The sequence below is a fragment of the Podarcis tiliguerta genome (assembly GCF_965153285.1).
Source record: "Podarcis tiliguerta genome assembly, chromosome: 3".
Taxonomy (NCBI): Eukaryota; Metazoa; Chordata; class Lepidosauria; order Squamata; family Lacertidae; genus Podarcis; species Podarcis tiliguerta.
In genome coordinates this window covers 27841410-27863222 of record NC_139536.1, presented here as the reverse complement: position 1 = coordinate 27863222, position 21813 = coordinate 27841410, and the positions used below count along the sequence as shown (strand labels likewise).

The window sequence follows — 21813 nt, the reverse complement described above, 5'->3', positions numbered from 1 at the left end:
TCATTCCGGAGGTCCATACTTAACCTGAAACTGCTCTTAACCTGAAACACCACTTTAGCTAATGGGGCCTCCTGCTGCTGCCGCGCCGCCGGAGCACCATTTCTGTTCTCATCCTGAAGCAAAGTTCTTAACCTGAGGTACTATTTCTGGGTTAGCGGAGTCTGTAACCTGAAGCGTATGTAACCTGAAGTGTATGTAACCTGAGGTACCACTGTATTTCTAAATTGTAACCCAACCATACCAATCTTCAGTTTTTCTTGGTTACACCACTCAGATACTGAGCAGTAATTCTGCAAAACATTAGACTATTGGCTAGTTTAGATGTTAGCCACTGTTTCTTGATGCCAAAAAAGCTTTTCCTCAATTGGGCAACTTGTGCAGCAGACAGTATCATGAATCTCTTCCCACCTCACTTACTAAAGTTTCTATGGGGGTTGAAATGCTGGTAATTTGTCCATCCTCAAATTTTAGGTTGCTTTTGCAGGTTCACTGCAAATAAATATTGTGCTGATACATGTTGACTGATTTCCCCTGCTTTCAATTTTCCCCTTGTGTGAGTAGGAGAAACAAACCAGGAAGCCACCATTGAGATTGGCTTCTTGTGCTTTCTGAACCTGGGATCCTGATTTGTTGCTCCCTATTATACCAGGATTGCAGGTTCAGACAGCACTGGAAAAAAGGTAAAGGTACCCCTGCCCGTACGGGCCAGTCTTGCCAGACTTTAGGGTTGTGTGCTCATCTCACTCTATAGGCCGGGAGCCAGCGCTGTCCGCAGACACTTCCAGGTCACGTGGCCAGCGTGACAAGCTGCATCTGGCAAGCCAGCGCAGCACACGGAACACCGTTTACCTTCCCGCTGGTAAGCGGTCCCTATTTATCTACTTGCACCCGGAGGTGCTTTCGAACTGCTAGGTTGGCAGGCGCTGGGACCAAACGATGGGAGCGCACCCCGCTGCGGGGATTCGAACCGCCGACCATGTGATCGGCAAGTCCTAGGCGCTGAGGTTTTACCCACAGCGCCACCCGCGTCCCAACGCACTGGACAGCACTGGAAGCCAAACTTAATTGTGGCTTCCCTGTGGTTTACTGTGAATAAACAATGTACTGGTGCATATTGCCTGATTGTTTCTCTTGCTTTCACCAGGGGAGGATTAAAGTAGAAATAAAAGGACCACATGCATCAACATACTGTTCATTCACAATAAACCAGCAAGGAAGCTGCAGTTAAGCTTTGCTTCCTCTATTGTCTGAATCAGGAATCCTGGTTTGTTGCTCCCTTAAACTATGGCTTGTTGTGGGTAGAGGACTGTTATTATGATAATTATTTTACTACTAGGCACTCTATCAGTATGCTTTTTACTATGTTTTTATCATTCATGTTTTGTAATGTGTTTCTAATGTTGTACATTGCCTTGAGATATTTTGATAAAGGGTGGTATATACCGTATTTTTCGCTTTATAAGACGCACCAGACCATAAGACGCACCTAGTTTTTGGAGGAGGAAAATATGAAAAAAAAATATTCTGAATCTCAGAAGCCAGAACAGCAAGAGGGATCGCTGTGCAGTGAAAGCAGCAATCCCTCTTGCTGTTCTGGCTTCTGGGATAGCTGCGCACCCTGCATTCGCTCCATAAGACGCACACACATCTTCCCTTACTTTTTAGGAGGGAAAAAGTGAGTCTTATAGAGCAAAAAATGCGGTAATTTGAATTATTGTTATTGTTATTATTAGCCTATCTATCCTGCAACAAACTAGGATCCTGGCTTCCAACATCATGGGAAGCCAAGCTTCATTGTGGGTAACCTGGTCATTTCTTATTCACATCAGGGAAGGAGCCAAGAAGGTGTCATTGGGATGTGCACATGAGCATTGTTTTCATAACAAACCACAATAATGCAGTCATTAAAAAAGTGGGAAAATCAGCATAGCTTTGATTTCCAAGCTCTCTAGGTCAAAATAGCTGCAGCTGTCTCCTTCCAGATGTGTCACTTCAGAATTTCAGAGTCATTCTCATAGTGAGTCATGAAGTAGAAAGTTTTCCTCCTTAGATTCCAATTAGTCAGTAAGCAAATTTAATCAATATATTGGCAATATAGGTGGCACTTATGTGTGCTTGTTTAAATGATTGTACCTGCATACCACAGTCAGTGAGCCCACGTCGAAGGAAAACTAGAATAAGGATGTTCCCTATATTTAGAACAGCACACACAAGATACTTAAAGTCCTGTTTCATGGATCAACTGCATGGGAAATGGCAGCAATTACAGACAGAAATAAAATGTTTTAACTGGCCCTAGGCACTAGGACGGGTTAATAAATAAGATAATTTCCACATCTTGGTTTTAGATCCTGTTGCTCTATGTAAGTTTGATAAGTGGCACTTGAATGTGAAATGAAAGCTGTGCTTTTTAGGTAGTAGAAGAGCTTTCTTCAATTAATTTGAATTGTTTTTTCAGGCAGTTCAGCAAGACTATGGAGGAACTAGTTCATGATCTGGTCTCGGCACTGGAGGAAAGTTCGGAGCAAGCAAGAGGAGGCTTCGCAGATACGGGAGACCATTCTCGCAGTGTCTCTTGTCTTCTAAAACGCCAGGCCCGAAAGCGAAGGGGGAGGAAAAGACGTTCATTTAACACCCATCACCCCTGGGAGACAGGCCACTGCTTAAGTGAAGGCTCTGATTCCAGCCTTGAGGAACCAAACAAGGATTATAGAGAAAACCATGCCAATAACAAGAAAGACCATAGCGACTCTGATGACCAGTTGTTACTTGCAAAACGCAGGCCGACGTCAAATTTAAATAACCTCAGGGGCAAAAGGCCTCTATGGCATGAACCTGATTTAGCAGTTGACAATCTAGGAAATAGGACTCTGCGTAGGAGGCGAAAGGTGAAACGAATGGCAGTGGATCTACCTTCAGAAGTAACAAACACGCTGACCTTACCGCAGCAGCAGGATAACATTAAGGATCAGGAAATGGACAATGACAACAGATCTTGCCAACATCAAGAACTAACCAAGAGCAAAGTTAAAAAAAGGAAACTAGCAGCAAGTCGGCAAGGACCAGACATTTTGGATGAAGGAGTGGTCATTGAGAATGATGAAATCAACCAGACAAGCAAGGATAAGATGGAATATGAGGAGCAAAAGGCCTCAGATGAAAACATGAGTGACAGGTTACTTTTAACATTTCATTTCATTGCAAGTTTTTTTATTTTCAGCTTGGCATTTGATACATGTTTATCGCTTAGTATTTTTTCTGTGTTTCATGATGAAAACATAATGTAGCATACCATGAAAGTGTGTACAGTTTAAAATAGTTTCAAGGCTTCCTGCTACTGTACTATATTAGAGCTCTTATTGTCAGAATTCTAATTATGGAATAGTTTTACTGTCTTCCAAGTGTTTTTATTCATACCACCATATGCATAACTGTTGCATTTTATCTAAAAATATATGGGTGCTCTGAAGGTCAAGGGCAGTGCAGTGCTGTGCACATTTACTCATAAGTAAATCAGAGTTCAGGGACAGTTGCTCTCAAACAAGTGTGTGCATAGGCTTGCTAGACTTACTAACTTCAGTCATTATGATTTTTTTTTACTGTGTTTCATGAGTTGTGAACACTCATATTAAAAGTGAACACTCATATTTTCAGTAGTTAGAATGAGCAAATAATAATTACAGGAAAATATGCAAATTTAGATAAGTAATGTACATTGTAAAAATTGTACATGTGTAAAAATTCAGTTTTTTCCTTTTGCAGAACACTTTTTTGCACAATATTGATTGTTAGTTTTAAACACAAAACCCTCTTTTTCTCTCTCAGATAGGACGTTTTGCAAAATCAGATAAACATTTAGAATCTAGGGAAGTATTTTAAAACTAATTTGATCCCTTGGTGCCGCAAGGTCTTGGGAAACATGTTGAAAAGTTCTTCCATTCTAATTTCCACTTACACAACATTGGATGGCAAGTTCTAGGTCGTGTGTTTTGTTTTTGTGGTGGTTTATTTTGCCCTTCTACTCTGCCCCCTTTGTAAGCACTAACTCCATTCTGCATTCATGGTTACACTTGGTTAAGACAAAAGTAATCTTAGTACCCAGCCATACAGGTTGCCACTCTGCTCCTAGGTGAAGATACTGTAGGGTGCTGTTTTCCCCTTTCTTCTAGGAGGCCATAAGTTGTCCAAGAAGCCTACATTTTCAGGAGCTTGTGTATTTGCTGAAATTTCAGTAAACTAATTGTTTGGTGATGAGGCAGGGAATGGGGTTTAGTACATTATTGGTACTCAATAAATATGAATTACAGTCTGGAGAACAGAGAGTCATGCAATGGTCAAATATTGTCAAGGAAGTAGGTTTATAATTTGTCTACACTTAATGGTAGCTGACCTCCTTTAGGGACAAGGTGCCGGGTGGCATGATAAAATCTAAATATTATAATTTACCATTTGTATTTTACATTTTTGTTTCATATTTCTTGTTAACCTGCCTATTGCCTCCAGTATCAGTATCAGTACCAGTTGTTGAAGAACACAAGCAGGAAAGTGCCTTTGCCCTTAAATCCTACTAGTGGGCTTCCCATATGGCATAGGCCCACTCACTATATGACCACTGTGAGAATGAATGAACAAGGACTAGATGGGTCTAGGTCTCAATCAGCAGGACTCTTTGTATGTTCTCAGTATATTGACACTTGATACACATTATAGCTCCCTCCCCTTCAACTGCTAGTTTGCCCTGCTGAATGTTTATACAGAGAGCACAGACCTCTCCGATTCAATGTATTTAATGGAGAAAGTATTACCAAATTCTGCTAGATGTTGCAGTGTTAACCAAATGTTTTTTAAGCAGGGCTTTCTCATTGAGTAGCTGGTTTTATTTATTTGTTAAGAGATTTCTATACTCTTAGAGTGTTTTACATAAAAATAATATAAAACACAATAAGCAACAATGGTAAATTAATAAATAACATAAATAGCAGTATCATAAATATAACTTAGCCCATCAGCTTCTAAAAGCTTGACAAAAAAGGTGCGTTTTTGCCTGGCATCTAAAAGACTAAAAAGTTGGGACAAGCCTCACTTCATTGGAGAGGTTATTCCACAGACACAGAGCCACCACCAAAAAGACTTTTCCTTAGCCCCCCACACTATTCATCCCACACTATTCGCCAGAAGAACCTCTTTGACTGATCTTAATGCACATCCATGGTAATATGGCAGAAGATGTTCTGTCTTGTATCTGGGTCCCAGACCATTCATGGTTCTAAATGTCAGCATAAGAACTTTGAACTGGGCCTCGAAGATGACTGCCAAACCAATGCAACTGTTTTAGAATAGGAGTTATATGCAACCAGCATGCTTCCTCTATTAATTCCCTGGCTGCCACATTCTTCATTACTTCCAGATCATCTTTAAAGGCAGCCCCATGCAAAGCACATTATAGTAGCCTATCCTGGAAGTTACCAAAGCATGGATAATTGTAGCTAGTCTAACCCTGTTTAGAAAAATGTCAGCATTCCTAGCCACTGTGTACACCTGGGTCTAAAATGACAGTGATGGTTATAAGAGCACCACCAACTCTTTAAAAACAAAACAAAAACCTGCTTTTTAAGGAGAGGGCAGCCCCATCCAGATCAGGATGTTCACCAAATTCCATATCTGGGATCCAGTCAACTACATAACCTTTGTCTTATCTAGATTCGGCTATAGGTTAACATCTTCTGCCTCAATTACACACAGAAAGCAGAGAGTCAGTTCCACTGTTACAACATGGGTCATGTGATCCCATCACCCTATGCTTAACAAGGAAAACTGTTGTATTTGCCTCCATGATGCTTTTAAATGCTCAAGGACAACCACAACTAGAGAACATTGCAGTGGTCAGTCCTCGAGGATTATGAAAGTGGTGTGGGGTTAGTCCTGTTCTGCATATGAGTGAAGTCAGTAGACTGGAAGCAACCATGATGCATAGCTGCTCACAGCTGCCACCTAATTGCAAGTTGAAAATGTTTGAAAACTGCCTGCGCAGCACATTTTTACATGGCTTCTTCCATGATGCTCATAGTCGCAAATACACATCTGTGCATAAACATTTTTTAACATGGGTAGACAAGACGTTTGAATGACGCATATGAAACAGCTGTCAGCTGGAAGTTAACATTTCTTTTTGCCATTAGAATCACATTGATCCTGGGGGTGGGGAATCTTCAGGGTGACATTTACTTTATTTTAATAGGTTGTTGTAGTGTAAACGTTTGTTCTTCCTCTAAATAATAGAATTCCGGTGAATCTCTTTATGCAGTGCATCTTTCAGAATATTTGTAAATGTTGAAAAAAAGTCTTGCCCCTTGTGTTTCACGTGTTGAAGAACAGATCAGAATGGTTTTGCCTGAGATCCCACCACCACCGCTTTTATTTTATTTTTTAACTGAGCAGCGGTATTTGGGATCAAGCTGAATTGCACAGCATAAGAAAGGAGCAGTGAGCATTTGATGGAAACAGATAATAAAATGCATCAATTGTGTCAGCACCTCATTGCAGTCACATCTGGCTTACTGTCAGGGTCCCATTAGATTCCTGTGGTTTTATGTGCCAAAAATAATGTTCTGTAGTTAATGGAACTGGGATATTTGCAGTTTGATATTTTTTTTAAAAAAAATTGTCTTATTTTCTTTTAGATTTTGTGAAGGCTTAAGTTTCATCTGAGTGCAATCTTGTCTCTTTAAAATTTTATGACTGAGATATCAATTGCACTTTTGATCTGTTTCTTTCTCTCTGTTATTACAGTGAATCCAGCAGCCTGAGCAGTAGTGATGCTGGTTTGTTTACCAATGATGAGGGAAGACAAGGTACTGAAACAGTGCAATTTTTTGGTTTTTGAAATTGGATCAGATTCAGTTCTGTAAAACACTGAACATTATTTCACAATTGGTGGGTTTATATCCCAGTATTTTTAATCTTCATGTAGGAAGTTTGGGGTTTAGTTCTTGCAGATTTTAAAAACGTAAAACTATTTATCAATTTAATAGTGCAATCTCTCCAATTTTAGACATTAATCCTGTGAATGAACTGTGATTTTCTTATCACATTTTGTGTAAAGCAAAAATGATTGTGGAGGCGTGACTTTTTCGAGGCATCTTTTAACAATTGTTATGTCCTGCTTTCTTATTCTCTTTTATTAGGCATGTTGCTATGGCAGCATACACAGTTCAGGATAAGGGTTCAAATGCCTATATAAGGGCATGATTGATCCTCTGTTATTGGGGACTGGTCCTGGTTGCACCACCATCACAGCTGCTGAAGCTGGTGCTACTGCACATACAACTCTCATATGTGTCACCACTACATAAGGAGCTAGTGTACCCCATGTATTTAGGGCTAGTCATTTTGACTGGTCAAAGAATTGTCAAACATTTTAAATCATGAATTTGTTAAAACTGTTGAGAGGGTGAAGTGATTAACTCTTCTGAAGTAAAATATTCCAATCAGTTTGGGAGAGGTCATAACTTGGTGGACATGCAGAAGGTTCCAGGTTCTATGCCCTCCATCTCTGGCTAAGAAACTCAGGTATCTGGAATCAGTTCCCCTTCATCAGAGTAGGCAGAATGAGGCTAGGTAGGCAACTTCAAATGTTCAATTGTATGTCACCAATAGCCAAGAAATCAAGTTGTTCTTTGGGGCTTCCAAGTACAGGCCAAACAATTCCAAATAATTCCAAATTTTGTTCAAAGTGAAATTAAATTTAAAAAATGTATATAGTAATTATTTAACAAGCTGGTTTTTAAATATTGTCATTCAGCATAATGGGGTACCTTCTCCTAAATCAGGCATAGGCAAACTCAACCCTCCAGATGTTTTGGGGCTACAACTCGCATCATCCCTGACCACTGGTCTTGTTGGCTAGGGATTATGGGAGTTGTAGTCCCAAAACATCTGGAGGGCCGAGTTTGCCTATGGCTGCCCTAAATGTACTCATGGTTTCGCAGACACATAGCAGAACTAAGGAGCAGAGCCCTTATTCTTGCTTTTCCTGTTTGAAAACGTTATATTACAACTGGAATGACTGACTGAATGAAGGGCATTCTTGGGTTCATGAGATATTTGACTGATATTTAGTGTCCCAATCCTTGCATATATAGGGTGACACTTGCACTGGCATAAGGTAAACCATTCTTGTTGCCACAATAAGGCAAAAAGGTTAAACCTATTGTTTTCAGGAAGTTGATACAGTGTACGTTTTGAATGTTCTTGAAACGGAACACAGTAAAGGAACATTTGCATTGTTTCCTGTATTAAACATTCCATGCAAAATTCTTTCAGAATGTATAAAAAATATGATTTCATATCTTTGAAAAGTGTGATTTGGGGAATGAGCAACATTACATAAAAAACTGTTTCTGAACTACAGGCCTGATATAAATGTTGCATTCTATTTTTATAGAAGCATTTGGGAATTTGTTAGTCCAGTTTAAAAAGCCTTACTTAGCAGTTGAAATGCAGCAACTCTCTTATTTCACACAACAGAATACAGGATATGTCCGCATCTTAAACTATTTATTTCCCATGGGCTAAAGGGCCAAATCCCAAGTGTGGTCTCCTTGATCTAGGAATACTATGCTGAAGTAAGTAATTGGGATTTGTGTCTTTAGTTAGGGTCAGTGAAGATGTAGTATTGGTCAGTCTATTGAACTGTGGTTAAGAGACTGTGAGTTCCCTTTCTGATCCCCTCTTTTCCGTTCTTGAGTGTGAATGTTAACCACTATTTCCTCTTAACCCTTAATCATTAGAAAATGGAGTGTATCAGTTCAATTTTGGGGTCAGATGCTGGAAAGCTATGCAAATAAAGTAACTGGTGAAAACCATGACACCACTTGCAAGCAAAAGGGGGGAAACCACCAAAGAGGAATTCAAACAAATAGCCAGCACGTGTAGACACAAAGTCAGAAAAGCTAAAGCACAGAATGAACTCAGGCTTGCTAGAGAGGTTAAAAGCAACAAAAAAGGCTTCTATGGGTATGTTCGTAGCAAAAGGAAGAACAAAGAAACAGTGGGGTCACTCAGAGGAGAAGATGGTGAAATGCAAACAGGGGACACAGAAAGGGCTGAACTCCTCAATGCCTTCTTTGCCTCAGTCTTCTCCGATAAAGAAAACAATGCCCGACCTGAAGAATTTGGAGGAAATGATTCAGCAGAGGAAACACAGCCCAGAATAACTAAGGAGATAGTACAAGAATACTTGGCTAGTTTAGATGTATTCAAGTCTCCAGGGCCAGATGAACTGCATCCAAGAGTATTAAAAGAACTGGCAGATGTGATCTCAGAACCACTGGCAGTCATCTTTGAGAATTCCTGGAGAACAGGCGAAGTCCCGGCAGACTGGAGGAGGGCAAATGTTGTCCCTATTTTCAAAAAGGGGAAAAGAGAGGACCCAAATAATTACCGCCCAGTCAGTCTAACATCAATACCAGGGAAGATTCTGGAGCAGATCATTAAGCAAACAATCTGTGAGCACCTAGAAAGGAATGCTGTGATCACCAATAGTCAGCATGGATTTCTGAAAAATAAGTCATGTCAGACTAACCTGATCTCATTTTTTGACAGAATTACAAGCCTGGTAGATGAAGGGAACGCAGTGGATGTAGTCTACCTTGATTTCAGCAAGGCATTTGACAAGGTGCCCCATGATATTCTTGTAAAGAAGCTGGTAAAATGCGGTCTTGACTATGCTACCACTCAGTGGATTTGTAACTGGCTGACTGACCGGACCCAAAGGGTGCTCATCAATGGTTCCTCTTCATCCTGGAGAAGAGTGACTAGTGGGGTGCCACAGGGTTCTGTCTTGGGCCCGGTCTTATTCAACATCTTTATCAACGACTTGGATGATGGACTCAAGGGCATCCTGATCAAATTTGCAGATGACACCAAACTGGGAGGGGTGGCTAACACCCCAGAAGACAGGATCACACTTCAAAACGACCTTGACAGATTAGAGAACTGGGCCAAAACAAACAAGATGAATTTTAACAGGGAGAAATGTAAAGTATTGCACTTGGGCAAAAAAAATGAGAGGCACAAATACAAGATGGGTGACACCTGGCTTGAGAGCAGTACATGTGAAAAGGATCTAGGAGTCTTGGTTGACCACAAACTTAACATGAGCCAACAGTGTGACGCGGCAGCTAAAAAAGCCAATGCAATTCTGGGCTGCATCAATAGGAGTATAGCATCTAGATCAAGGGAAGTTATAGTGCCACTGTATTCTGCTCTGGTCAGACCTCACCTGGAGTACTGCGTCCAGTTCTGGGCACCACAGTTCAAGAAGGACACTGACAAACTAGAACGTGTACAGAGGAGGGCAACCAAAATGGTCAAAGGCCTGGAAACAATGCCTTATGAGGATCGGCTAAGGGAGCTGGGCATGTTTAGCCTGGAGAAGAGGAGGTTAAGGGGTGATATGATAGCCATGTTCAAATATATAAAAGGATGTCACATAGAGGAGGGAGAAAGGTTGTTTTCTGCTGCTCCAGAGAAGCGGACACGGAGCAATGGATACAAACTACAAGAAAGAAGATTCCACCTAAACATTAGGAAGAACTTCCTGACAGTAAGAGCTGTTCGACAGTGGAATTTGCTGCCAAGGAGTGTGGTGGAGTCTCCTTCTTTGGAGGTCTTTAAGCAGAGGCTTGACAACCATATGTCAGGAGTGCTCTGATGGTGTTTCCTGCTTGGCAGGGGGTTGGACTCGATGACCCTTGTGGTCTCTTCCAACTCTATGATTCTATGATTCTATGATTCAAAAAATAAATAAATCATGCCTTGATTGAGAACTTTCCTTTTCCAGCAAAACAATACAGTTGCACATAAGTCAGCTCTAAGTTGCTTGGATGTAAAGTGTTTTTGGGTTATTCTCATCAGCACATTCAGCAAATACCTTTCTGTGAAAAGGAAAAAGTGATCATCTGAAGGTCCTTGATTGAAAATTGCTATTATGTCTTGCCACCTGTTGATTAGGATTCAGGCTGTTTGCTAACATTTGCATATGCAGTAGGGACCCAGAGTTTTGTTTTGTACTCAAAGTAGATCCATTGAAATCAATTGGCTTAAGTTAGTTAGTCCATTGATTTCATATGACTTGGTTGGATGCAACCTTTGGTGACCCCAAACGTTGAATTAGTAGTGTATACTGCATTAAGTGATAGCTATAGTTGTTTATTTAAATAAAAAAACAGATTTAGAAAACTCAGGTTCGTAAAGGCCTTCTATAAACTTCTAATATACAGGAAAGTGAGTAGTTTATTATGAACATAGTTAAATACTACATAATAAGTTTTGCTCAGAGTAGACCCATTGAAATCAATGAACATAGATAAGTTGCATACCACTCAGTTTGTTTTGTTGTTTGTGCTCCTTTTTTCACAAGAAATGGAAGGCGCAAGTTGTTGGCTAAACATCTATAGAACATGAAGAGTAATTAAAGAATTTAAACACCATTTTGTGGGGTACTACAATCTGTAGCTTGTTATGTGTATGGCTTTCCAGTTTTCTGAATCAACCCAATAGAGAGAATTGCCTACCCACAGAGCAGTAGAAAGGAAAACATAATTTTGTTGCTATATGTAGTGCAGAATGGGGCTGAAACACCACATGGAAATTCATGTCTGTTCAAGGTTGAGTAATACCTAAAGCATAGTGGTGGAAGACAAAGGTTCTGTATTTCTACAGTGTTGTTGGGGTACATTTGATCCTCCCTCCCCCCCCCCCCCCGTTTACAGATGCTTAAACAGGGTTGAATATCCCTAATGAGGAAACTTCCTGCTCTGCTCCTCTGTTACATATCTGGTTGACCAAGTGTACCCTTCTATCAGTAATTCACTGTTTAACCTTCAATAGTACATGGAGGGGCAACGGATTTGGAGTGCTCCAAATCACACTGTTCCAGCCAGCCATTCCCTATGTTCTCCATTTCCCCACTTCTCTGTTTTTCTTGTGTCCCCCCTCCCCCAACAGCAAGCAGGATTCGATCACAAGAGCTCTTTCCCCTATTGTGATTTCTAGACTGCTTTGGACCCCTCTTCCTTTTAAAATCTTTTTTTATCTAAATGATTTTCTTTCTTTTTGGTACTTCCACACCAGCTGATACCTCCCTCTCATGTGTGTAAGGTGCTGTTTGTTCTACATAAGAAACAACACTTGGAGAATGAGTTTGCTGTTGGTGTATAGACTGTTGTACACTACTGTTCTCTCTTCTGGTGATTTGTTAAAGGCTAGGGTCATGGGCATCTTTGCCTAGAATTAAGTCTGGAGGACTAAGCCTTGGAATCACTGCAGACAATCTCAAGGGCAAGGCTGGGTCAGACTAAGGTAAATACTACAGTTTAATTCTGACCTTTGCTCAGAATAGTATTGGGGCTTTGGGTTGCCTTTGCTAGCATGTATTAGTCTTAGTCTAAACAGTACAGTATTCATTAGTATACTCTGTTGCTCTGGATTATCTACCTAACCGTCAAATTATTTGGATTACACTCCTTATTTGAAAGGCAGCGTGAACAATTTTCAAGCATGAGAATATTTCCAACTTATTATGAAACAATGCTATCAGCTGATTTCTGCTGATCATTCTTAAAAGTTTGTGTAATAAATACCTAGTTCAGCCTCCATCAAAATGGTGCCCTCCAGGTGTTTTGGACTATAGCTCCCATGAGGCTCAGCCGGTACCAGTTGAGGCAAATGGGAATTGTAGTCCAACACATCTGGAGAGCACCAGATGGGAAGGCTAGTCTAGTACCAACAATTTGCTGATTGCTGTGCCATCTCCTTTATTTGGTGCCTAAGTATTTAACAGTTCAAAACTGTTCATAATGCAGGACAATTCATCCTCAGCTTGCTTGACTTCCTTGAGATACCAAATTCAATCACTGATATCTTTATGTGAAACCTACCTTACACCATGGCTTAGATTTAAAGGAAGAGGATCAGAGTGCACCTGAATTACTGTTCTCTTCTCTTGGTGTGCTTGAGCAAAGCTTGTGTAGGTATCTTGCCTGGCAGCTGTGTCCCTCCTCTTGTGTGCATCCTTCTCACATGTTGTATGCATGTTTCCTTCCATCACCTAAGTTCACAGTCACATATATATTTGTTTCCCTTTGATTGATTTTCTCAAACGTTAATAAACATTTTTTTTAAAAAAGAGCATCACAAGACTTTCAAGTTCTATAGGACATCCCTTTAATCACGATAGACAGGCTAACACTCCTTTCTATCACAGTGACCTGAGGACAACCTGTTGCCATCATCCAGGTAACTTAGCCACTCTACAGTAGGCTGCAGATCCATAATGTCCTTTCTGACATCACAAGCCAGTTGTACTTCAGCAGCCATCATTCCTATGCACAAAGTAAAGCATGACTCTGGATAAAATCAAAGTGACATGAGCATAGATGCATACAAGAGTTTCAGATGTTGATTTAGCAAAGTGCATAATTTTGTTTTACTTTTGGTTTTTTTAGTTTCTAAGAGTCATTAAAATATCCCTGGACTCTTGATGTTTCCTGTGGTACTGTCATCTTTCATTTAAAAACAACTTTTTCAAAACTTATTTCTTAATGAACTTAATCAGATTAATTTGATTTGGTCACATCTGTTCATGATTGTTTCCCCCATTTATATACCATACAAATCATGAAATTAAGCTAATTATATACCATTATCAACTGCAAAGAACTGTTTTCACAGTTTTAGTCTCTTTAATTCCCTCCAGGAGATTAAGGCTTGTTTTTGTTAGTGTTGGGAATGCAGTAACTTAAATGGATTTCCCTGCCGTTATCACCAAAAGATTAGCTAGTTTATTATTTTTCACATTTCTAAATTGGTTCTAAAACATTGGATTTTATACCCCTTTTTTGGTGGCAGTACTTGTCATGCTAGTAAATGGCATTCCAAGCACTACAGTAACAATTATAGCAGGCTTCTTTAACCTCGGCCCTCCAAATGTCTTGAGACTACAATTCCCCTCATCCCTGACCACTGAGGAAGCCTGAACTATAGCATAGCAATAAAGGAGATACTGATTCTCATTAGGATTGGGCTTCTTTGGATAATAAACCTCAATCTCTCTTTTCTTAATGTAAGGTGTTTGTTATCACAGGTGACGATGAACAGAGTGACTGGTTCCATGAAAGTGAACCCGGAGGTGCCTGTGGGATCACTGGGATCATTCCCTGGTGGGAAAAAGAAGACTCTGCAGAACTGGAAAAAGAGTTGCCTGATCCAGTCTTTGAAAGTATCTTAACAGGCAATTTTCCTCTGATGTCCCACTCAGGCAAGAGAGGTCAGCAACGTTTTAAGTGGTCAAATTCTACATTTTGAAATTGTTACCCTTAGGAGATGACACTGGGTTGTTAAGGGCACTAGGGGTTGTGGTCAGAATGTCTTACCTGTGTGTTTGTTTTTATGCAACCTAAAGCTTTAAAGATTAATTTCTAGCTGGAGGATTGTAATGTGGCCATTTCCGCTTAGTAGCTTCTTTTTAATTCTCAGGCTAACTCACAAATGTATCATTTTAAAGGCATTTTGGTGATCATAAAAATTATCTATGGCTGTATGCATGCTAGCTTTTCCAAGATTCGCAGGTGCTGCCAACTGCATTGCTCATGTTCTGTCTCTATTTTTCCTCATCATGGTGTTCCATGATAGTTTTGCAGATTTTGATGCTCTTCTATCCGTAATGGGGGAAAACTAAAAACACTCTAAACAATAAAATTAACAGTATGAGCTTTTCATATTTTGGAGTTACTTTTTTGTGTGTATCTGTTGGATGCCATCATTTGCATCCTGCCCTTTACCTGCAAAATACATACATTTTAATAAAATAAAAAATTGTAGTGACTTATTCAGTACTTTGTGAGCGTAAAGGATAGCAGGTGTAATACCAACAAACAGCCATTAAAATATCTCAGACAAGGAGACGGGATCTTCATTTCTTGGATTCTCCCTTGACGATTGCAAACGTATTAGTGTTGTGCACATTTAAGCTGAGCTGAAATTTTGTTTTCTAGATTTCCAGACAAGGTTTAGTCACCTTCATGGAATGCCAGCAAGGAACATCAAAAAGGCTGCTGGGAATCTGACCACAATGGTAGGCTGGTTCCCATCATTTACAATGAACTGCATTTCCTCAATAAATTGCAACATTTTAAAAATAACTACTGGTTGTGCATATGTGAAAATCATTTTCTTACAGGGTGCAAATTAAGGGGTGAGACTTCGTTCTTCTGATGTTTTTAATAGTCGGGCTCTCCTTTCAGAACAGTATCAGTTTGTTGAACACAACTTGAAGGTCAAACTGACAGCATTAAGTATAGTCTAGAGAAGCTCTCTGTGTTAAACTGATCTGCTTATCTTTTAATTCTGGAAACACTTCCTTAAATATTTTACCTCAAAGTCATTATTGATATAATATGTAGAAATTGGTTTAAGAAGTTTATACAGTGCCTGGATTACTAGATCAATAGATAAATTTAGAGCAACTTGATATCCTGTAGTGCCATTGTTAATAAAATAACTGTTGTACTGGAATCTGAGAATCCTTCTCAGAAGGTGGTAATGTAAGCCAAAAACAGAATACATGACATTTAACCTTACCGCATTCATTTGAAATTTTAGGATATAACTAATACCTGATAATCCTGGATCTCTACCTGCTTGCTTGCTTAATAAATGTACAAACGTGTAAAAAAAAGAAAAGAAAGGAACTATGGAAACCATTGTGGATAGCAGAGGGAAATCTTAAAATTCTTTGTTCAGAAATAGCAGTTCTAAGCTGAATAATCTGCTTTAAAACCTTGGCCTGTGAACTTTGCCTTTAGAGGTAATGAATCAGATGAATGGTATCTAGTTGCTGGTTTCAGATCTCCCAATTTTTGTTTTTGGTTCACTGCTTGCTTGAGCATATCTGGGATTTGTAGCCCATTTTCTAGGCTTATTGCAATCTCACTCTGGTATTTTATAGAAGCTATTACAACTGATAGGTTAACTTCATGGTATTGATGATACATGGCTTAACCATGCTAAAAACTGCCTTCCCCCTCTAAATTGTAAAAAGATGATTAAGTTTCAATTGATGGAGATATACTGTATCTCTGTGTGTACATATAATGAGAGTTGTTTTCTGGTGCAATATCTCAGTTGTTAGAAACCCCTGTGGATGTTATAAAATTGTGCTTTAGAGAGAGAAATATTTTGGTGTTAAACAATTCACAGAAAGCTGGGTATGTTTGTGTTGCGAAATGCTTGTCGAAGACACCAGCCATGGTGCCTTTTTGTTTTTTGCTTTTACTGCTGATTCGGTTTGCGAATGTAAATATTTTTGTGTTGGTGATGTGCTTTTATTATTCTCTCTGAAAAATTTGTAGAGAAAAGATTTACTTGACAATTCTTTTTATATCAAATACAGACTTTACAGAGGAAAGCCAATCACAAAGAATACTCTTCTTGGTGTGTGTGTGTAAATGTATTTGTTGCTTGATGTTACAAGTGTTTGGATTGCTGCAAATACAATAATTACCTTACTTTTCCGTGTATAAGACTAGGTTTTTTTATTTTAAAATAAGGTTAAAAATCTGGGGGCGTCTTATACACGGATAGTGCATATGCCCATTTTCTAAATTTGGGGTCCCCAAAAGTAGGGGGCGTCTTATACACGGAAAAATACGGCATATAGGAAAGATGAAATGGATACACCTATACTATTGGGCAATAATACACAACAGTATTGGGTACCATATTCCTGATTCACGTGCAGCCTGACAGTCCATTCCCTCACCCACCTCCTTGCATTCACACATTTGCCTTGGCCTGTCAAGAGAGAACACATATGCTTATTTGTTATCAATGAGGAATTTTCAAAAGCAATCTCTAAATTGCTGAAATCCAATGACAAAAAAAGGAAGGGAAAAAATGGAATACCTATGACATCTGGTAATGCAGAACAAGAAGTAATTACTACTATTAGAATGTTACACTGAAAGCAAAAGTGCTTTTAGAGAGATTAATTTCCAGAGCAAAGGAGAATACTGCAAAAGCAACTCATTGAACAGAATTGGGATGATGACCTAATTCTTTCACTTTTAACGTAGATGAGTTTGTGATGTCTGTACAGGAACACTTGCTCAATACCTATGAAGGGAATAAAGGAGGGAAAGGAGACACTTTCTGGTGAGGCATAATCTGAGTGCCATGCCAGTTGCAAGATGTATATGCATTGCACATGCATACCTGATTGTACAGTTCTGCCCAGCTTATGGTATCCATATTGCTTAATAAAATTGTACTCTCAGAGATATTTTAAACTATGTACAATAGGCTAACTGCAAGAAACTGGGAAAGCTGTGGCTGAATAATGATCATTTTGGTTTCTGATAGAATTGGATGATTTGAATTGTAACAAAGCTATTAGACATAAAATTATTGTTGTTGTTGTTGTTGTTGTTGTTATTATTGCTGCTGCTACTAAGCAATACAGGGTAACTTGCAAAAATATCCACACAATTAAAACAAGATAAAATCTAGCATAAAAAAAATATTTCACAGTAACTTTCAGACAGGAGCAGAAAATTTTAAATTGCAAGGCAATCCTGTGCCTGCTTACTGAGTCTCATTGATTTCAAGGGAACTTGCTCCTAGATGAGGTGATACAGGATGGCAGCCTGGTACACTCACTTGCACATCCCGAAAAGCCACTTCTGTGGGTTGGGAAATGGCATGGTAAGTGTTGTGGAGGGGTGCAGCTGGAGGAGATTCCATGGCAATCAGATCTCCTACCTAGTATGAGGAAAAGTTAGACTGGTTCCTGTCAGGGATACTTGGGAGTTGTAGTCCAAAAACCTTGGGCCTCCAGCTGCTTTGGACTACAACTTCCATCATCCCTAGCTAGCAGGGCCAGTGGTCAGGGATGCTGGGAATTGTAGTCCAGAAACAGCTGAAGACCCAAGGTTGGGAAACCCTGCTGTAGATAACCTATTTCTGTCAATTCTGACTGCAGAACACCTAAAAATCTAAAGATCTGCTTTGGTTTGGCATCAAGTCCCTTTCCTTAACTAAGCCACTGCTTTGGCTCTTGGTTTTCCTAGATGTATTATTTCCCAGGTTCTATCATTTATTTAAATGACTGTTATTCAACGTTTAGAGATACCAGATCATTTGAAGGAGGCTTATAAGTAAAATTGAAATCAGAATAAGACAATATCAATGGAACAATTTATCAGAATCTTCCCCACTGAGTAGTTAGTTTCAGTTACCCCTGGGCAGAGGCGGATTTAGGGCAACGTGACTGGTTCCACCACACTGGGCACTGAGCCTAGGGGAAGCTGCAGGCATCGCAACCATGATGTTATGAATTGAGCAGAATGGAAGGCAAGAGGTGAGGAGGTATTTTGGTCTTACACAGGGCACTGCTGAAATCTGAAAGACTTAAGCCTGCCCCTGCCCCAGCAGTGGTCTAACTGGAGCAGACACTGATGAGGGTGTTCTTTACATTTCTCTTTCACCCCTTGTTCTTTCTCCATAGAACAATTTGGGAGAGTCCAACTGAAGCAGGCATCTGGTATTATATTTGCGACATTTCTCCACTGTCCCTGATGCCCTTTCCATATAATAATAATACCATTCAACTGTGGCATTAGTCTCATACATCAAGTAAAGGGGAAAATGTTAACAGTTATGCCCTGTTACGGCCTGTTAAGGCCTCCTTTCTGACCACTTCTCGGTTGCGGCGATGCGTGCAGGCACACATTGAATGTGCATAAAATTATTGTTGCCTATATATATCTTCCAGAAAGTGGTAGAAAACCGACTGTAATTAATATTTCTGGTCAAGCCGGTGTGATAAAGTCTGTTGTTGTTGTTGCTGTTGTTATATAGTTCACAACATATAAATACAATATAAAGGTAAAAGGTAAAGGACTCCTAGATGGTTAAGTCGAGTCAAATTCAACTATGGGGTGCGGTGCTCATCTCAGCTTTCAGACTGAGGGAACCGGTGTTTGTCTGCAGACAACTTTTTTGGGTCATGTTGCCAGCATGAACACCGTTGCAGAAGCCAGAGTACATGGAAACCCTGTTTACCTTCCCGCCGCAGTGGTACCTATTTATTTACTTGTACTGGTATGCTTTCGAACTGCTAGGTTGGCAGGAGCTGGGACAGAGCAATGGGAGCTAACCCTGTTGCACAGATTCGAACCTCCGACCTTACGATCAGCAAGCCCAAAAGGCTTGGTGGTTTAGACCACACACCACCCATGTCCCTTAAATACATAATAAAAACAAGGACTTTAAAAAAACCAATAAACGGCCCGTCTCCTTCAACAAACATTTAGAAGGGGTGTAAGATATTAATCAGCCAAAGACCTGGTTGAAGAGGAATGTTTTCGCCTGGTACCTAGAGGTATATAATGAACCTCCTTGGGGAGAGCATTCCACAAACACAGAGCCACAGTAGGAAAGGTCTGTTCTCCTGTTGCCAGAAGCGAAGGACACCCTAAGAAGGGCCTCAGATGGTGATCTCAGGGTCTGGGTAGACTCGTATGGAAAGAGGTATGGAAAAAGGTATGGTCCTTGAGGTATTGCAGTTCTGAGGTGTTTAAGGGTTTATAAGTCAAAATCAGCACTTTGAATTGGGCCTGGAAACTAATTAGCAGCCACTGCAGTCAGGCCAGGATTCGTGTAATATGCTCAAACCATCTTGTCCCAGTGAGCATCCTGGCCACCAAATTGTGCTCTAGCTGAAGTTTCCCGGCCATCTTCAGAAACAGCCCTAGGTATAACACATCACAGTAATCTAAGCTAGAGGTTACCAGAGCATCTGGTTAGGCTAACCCTATCCAGATAGGGGCACAGCTGAGCCACCAACTCAGCTGATGGAATGTACTCCATGCCACTGAGACCACCTGAGCCTCAAGTTACAACAAAGGATCCAGAAGTACCTCCAAGCTGCATACTCTTTCTTTTAAAGGGAGTGTAACCCCATCAAGAGCAGGCCACCTCCCATCCATCTGGTCTAGGGAACCGCCCACTAACTGCATTATCTGGACCGGGCATTAGTTTGTTGGCTTTCATCCAGTCCATTTCCGAGGCAAAGCAATGGTCCTGCACATCCACTGCCACACCTTGAGATGTAAAGGGAAGGTAGAGCTGTGTGTCGTCAGCACAGGGGATAAAATTGAACTCTGAGGAACTTCACACTGCACAGGTTCATTAGGAAGGACCTTTTTTGTAAGTTTGGATTTCTGTTTCAAAAACGCCTCGTTCAGCCAAAGAAAAAGTGTTTGGAGAGTGGTTTGGATGGTGTATTGATCTATTTTTGAAGGGAGAAGTGGGGGGATTTCAGGAAATAAAGGTATCCCAACAGTAACTTCCTGTTTAAGAGATTATCAAGACTAGGACCAGACATTTCTGTTAGGAAGCCTCAGTTGCATGCTGTTGTATACAATGATCCATATGTTTACTTGCTGAACAGAGGATAGTTATCTCCTACTGCTCCAGTAAACTTCTGGGAGCAAGGAAAGTAACTCCAAAGTAAGTTAGAAATGTTTTCAAGGCTGATCATGCATGAACCTAGTACAGCAAGTCCATATGTGTATCCCTAAGTGAAATATGAAGTTTTTCACTCCACTGTTTTGCCCATGAAGTGCATCTAGCAAGGTGTTCTTTATACAGAAGCCTGTTCCAGTAGCACAGGTAGTTGCTTCTCATTCACGATGTCTTTCTAATGTAAACTACTTGTGTCAGCTACACATTTTTAAAATTATACAATATTTTAATATTTACATTTTTATTCAACTTCATACATTTCTGGCCTATCGAGCTGCTAGTTCATAGATAACATTGATTTTTGATCTATGCATTCTTTACTGTACAGATTTTACTGTACCTGATATCAACTATTGCTGAAACAGTACAATTTCTTTCTTTTCTTCCTTTCTTCTTTTCCTGTTTTTTTTTTTAAAGAAAACCCTTTGGGTTTGATGGATTTGTACTCTTCAAAGGGAAACAAAACACTAAATATTTCTAATCCTGCATTATTTACCGCATGGGTGGTTAAAATGCTACTTTAAGTCTCATAAAATTTAGAGGAAGAAATCGGCCAACTGCAGCAGGAATTAGATTTAGGAAGAGAGGTACAGAGTCAAAATATTGCTACAGAATTAAATGTCAAAAATCTTCTTTAATAGTAGATATATAGTTCACAGTGTCTGGTTATGATTAATACATTTAATCTAAATCACTGAAAGTTGCTCTCTCCTTTTCCATAAAATACAATAGGACACAAATCAGTTTTACTGTAGATGGATAACAATTGGAAAATAATGCATCTTCCCGCCCAATAAATTGTCAGTTATACCTTTTAACTAAAATCAATTTATCTTTTGAAAATTTATTGCAATTTCTAATAATAAATCTTCTCAAATGTTTATTCATTTGCTGCTTGATACATTTGCGCCACTTTTGCTATGGTCTAATGTTTTTTTTCTTTTGATTCATTGTAAATTAGAAAATCTATTTTGAGTCAATTTTCTAGTTAAGAAGTCAAAATCTATAACCCAACCTTTTTCCTTTTTATGACCTTTACACATTTTAATACCCTTGAACTTTGTTGCAGTCCTATAAAATTTTGATCATAAACTGATTAAAAGACTTGCAACTTGTTGAAAAGGGATTACGGTAGCTAGTGAAGCAACTAGTTGAGAAACTTGTATCATAGATTTTGATTGCATAAGACTAATGAAAGAATTAAAGCAGGTGAATAAGTGTAGTACT

General features: G+C 39.7%; 1 protein-coding gene across 5 annotated transcripts in view; it reads left to right on the top strand.

Annotated features, from left to right (window-relative positions):
- GPATCH2 (G-patch domain containing 2) overlaps positions 1–21813 on the top strand; it is a 110054-nt gene that overhangs the window by 5333 nt on the left and 82908 nt on the right. For 4 of the 5 annotated variants that reach the window (XM_083433304.1, XM_083433306.1, XM_083433307.1 and 1 more), the window contains 4 exons: positions 2459–3175; positions 6790–6851; positions 14147–14329; positions 15057–15136. In XM_083433304.1, the coding sequence (XP_083289430.1) occupies positions 2459–3175; positions 6790–6851; positions 14147–14329; positions 15057–15136 (1042 nt within the window). Of the gene's footprint in view, positions 1–1994; positions 2018–2458; positions 3176–6789; positions 6852–14146; positions 14330–15056; positions 15137–21813 lie in introns of those variants that run through there. The other variant, XM_083433308.1, reaches the window with a different exon arrangement.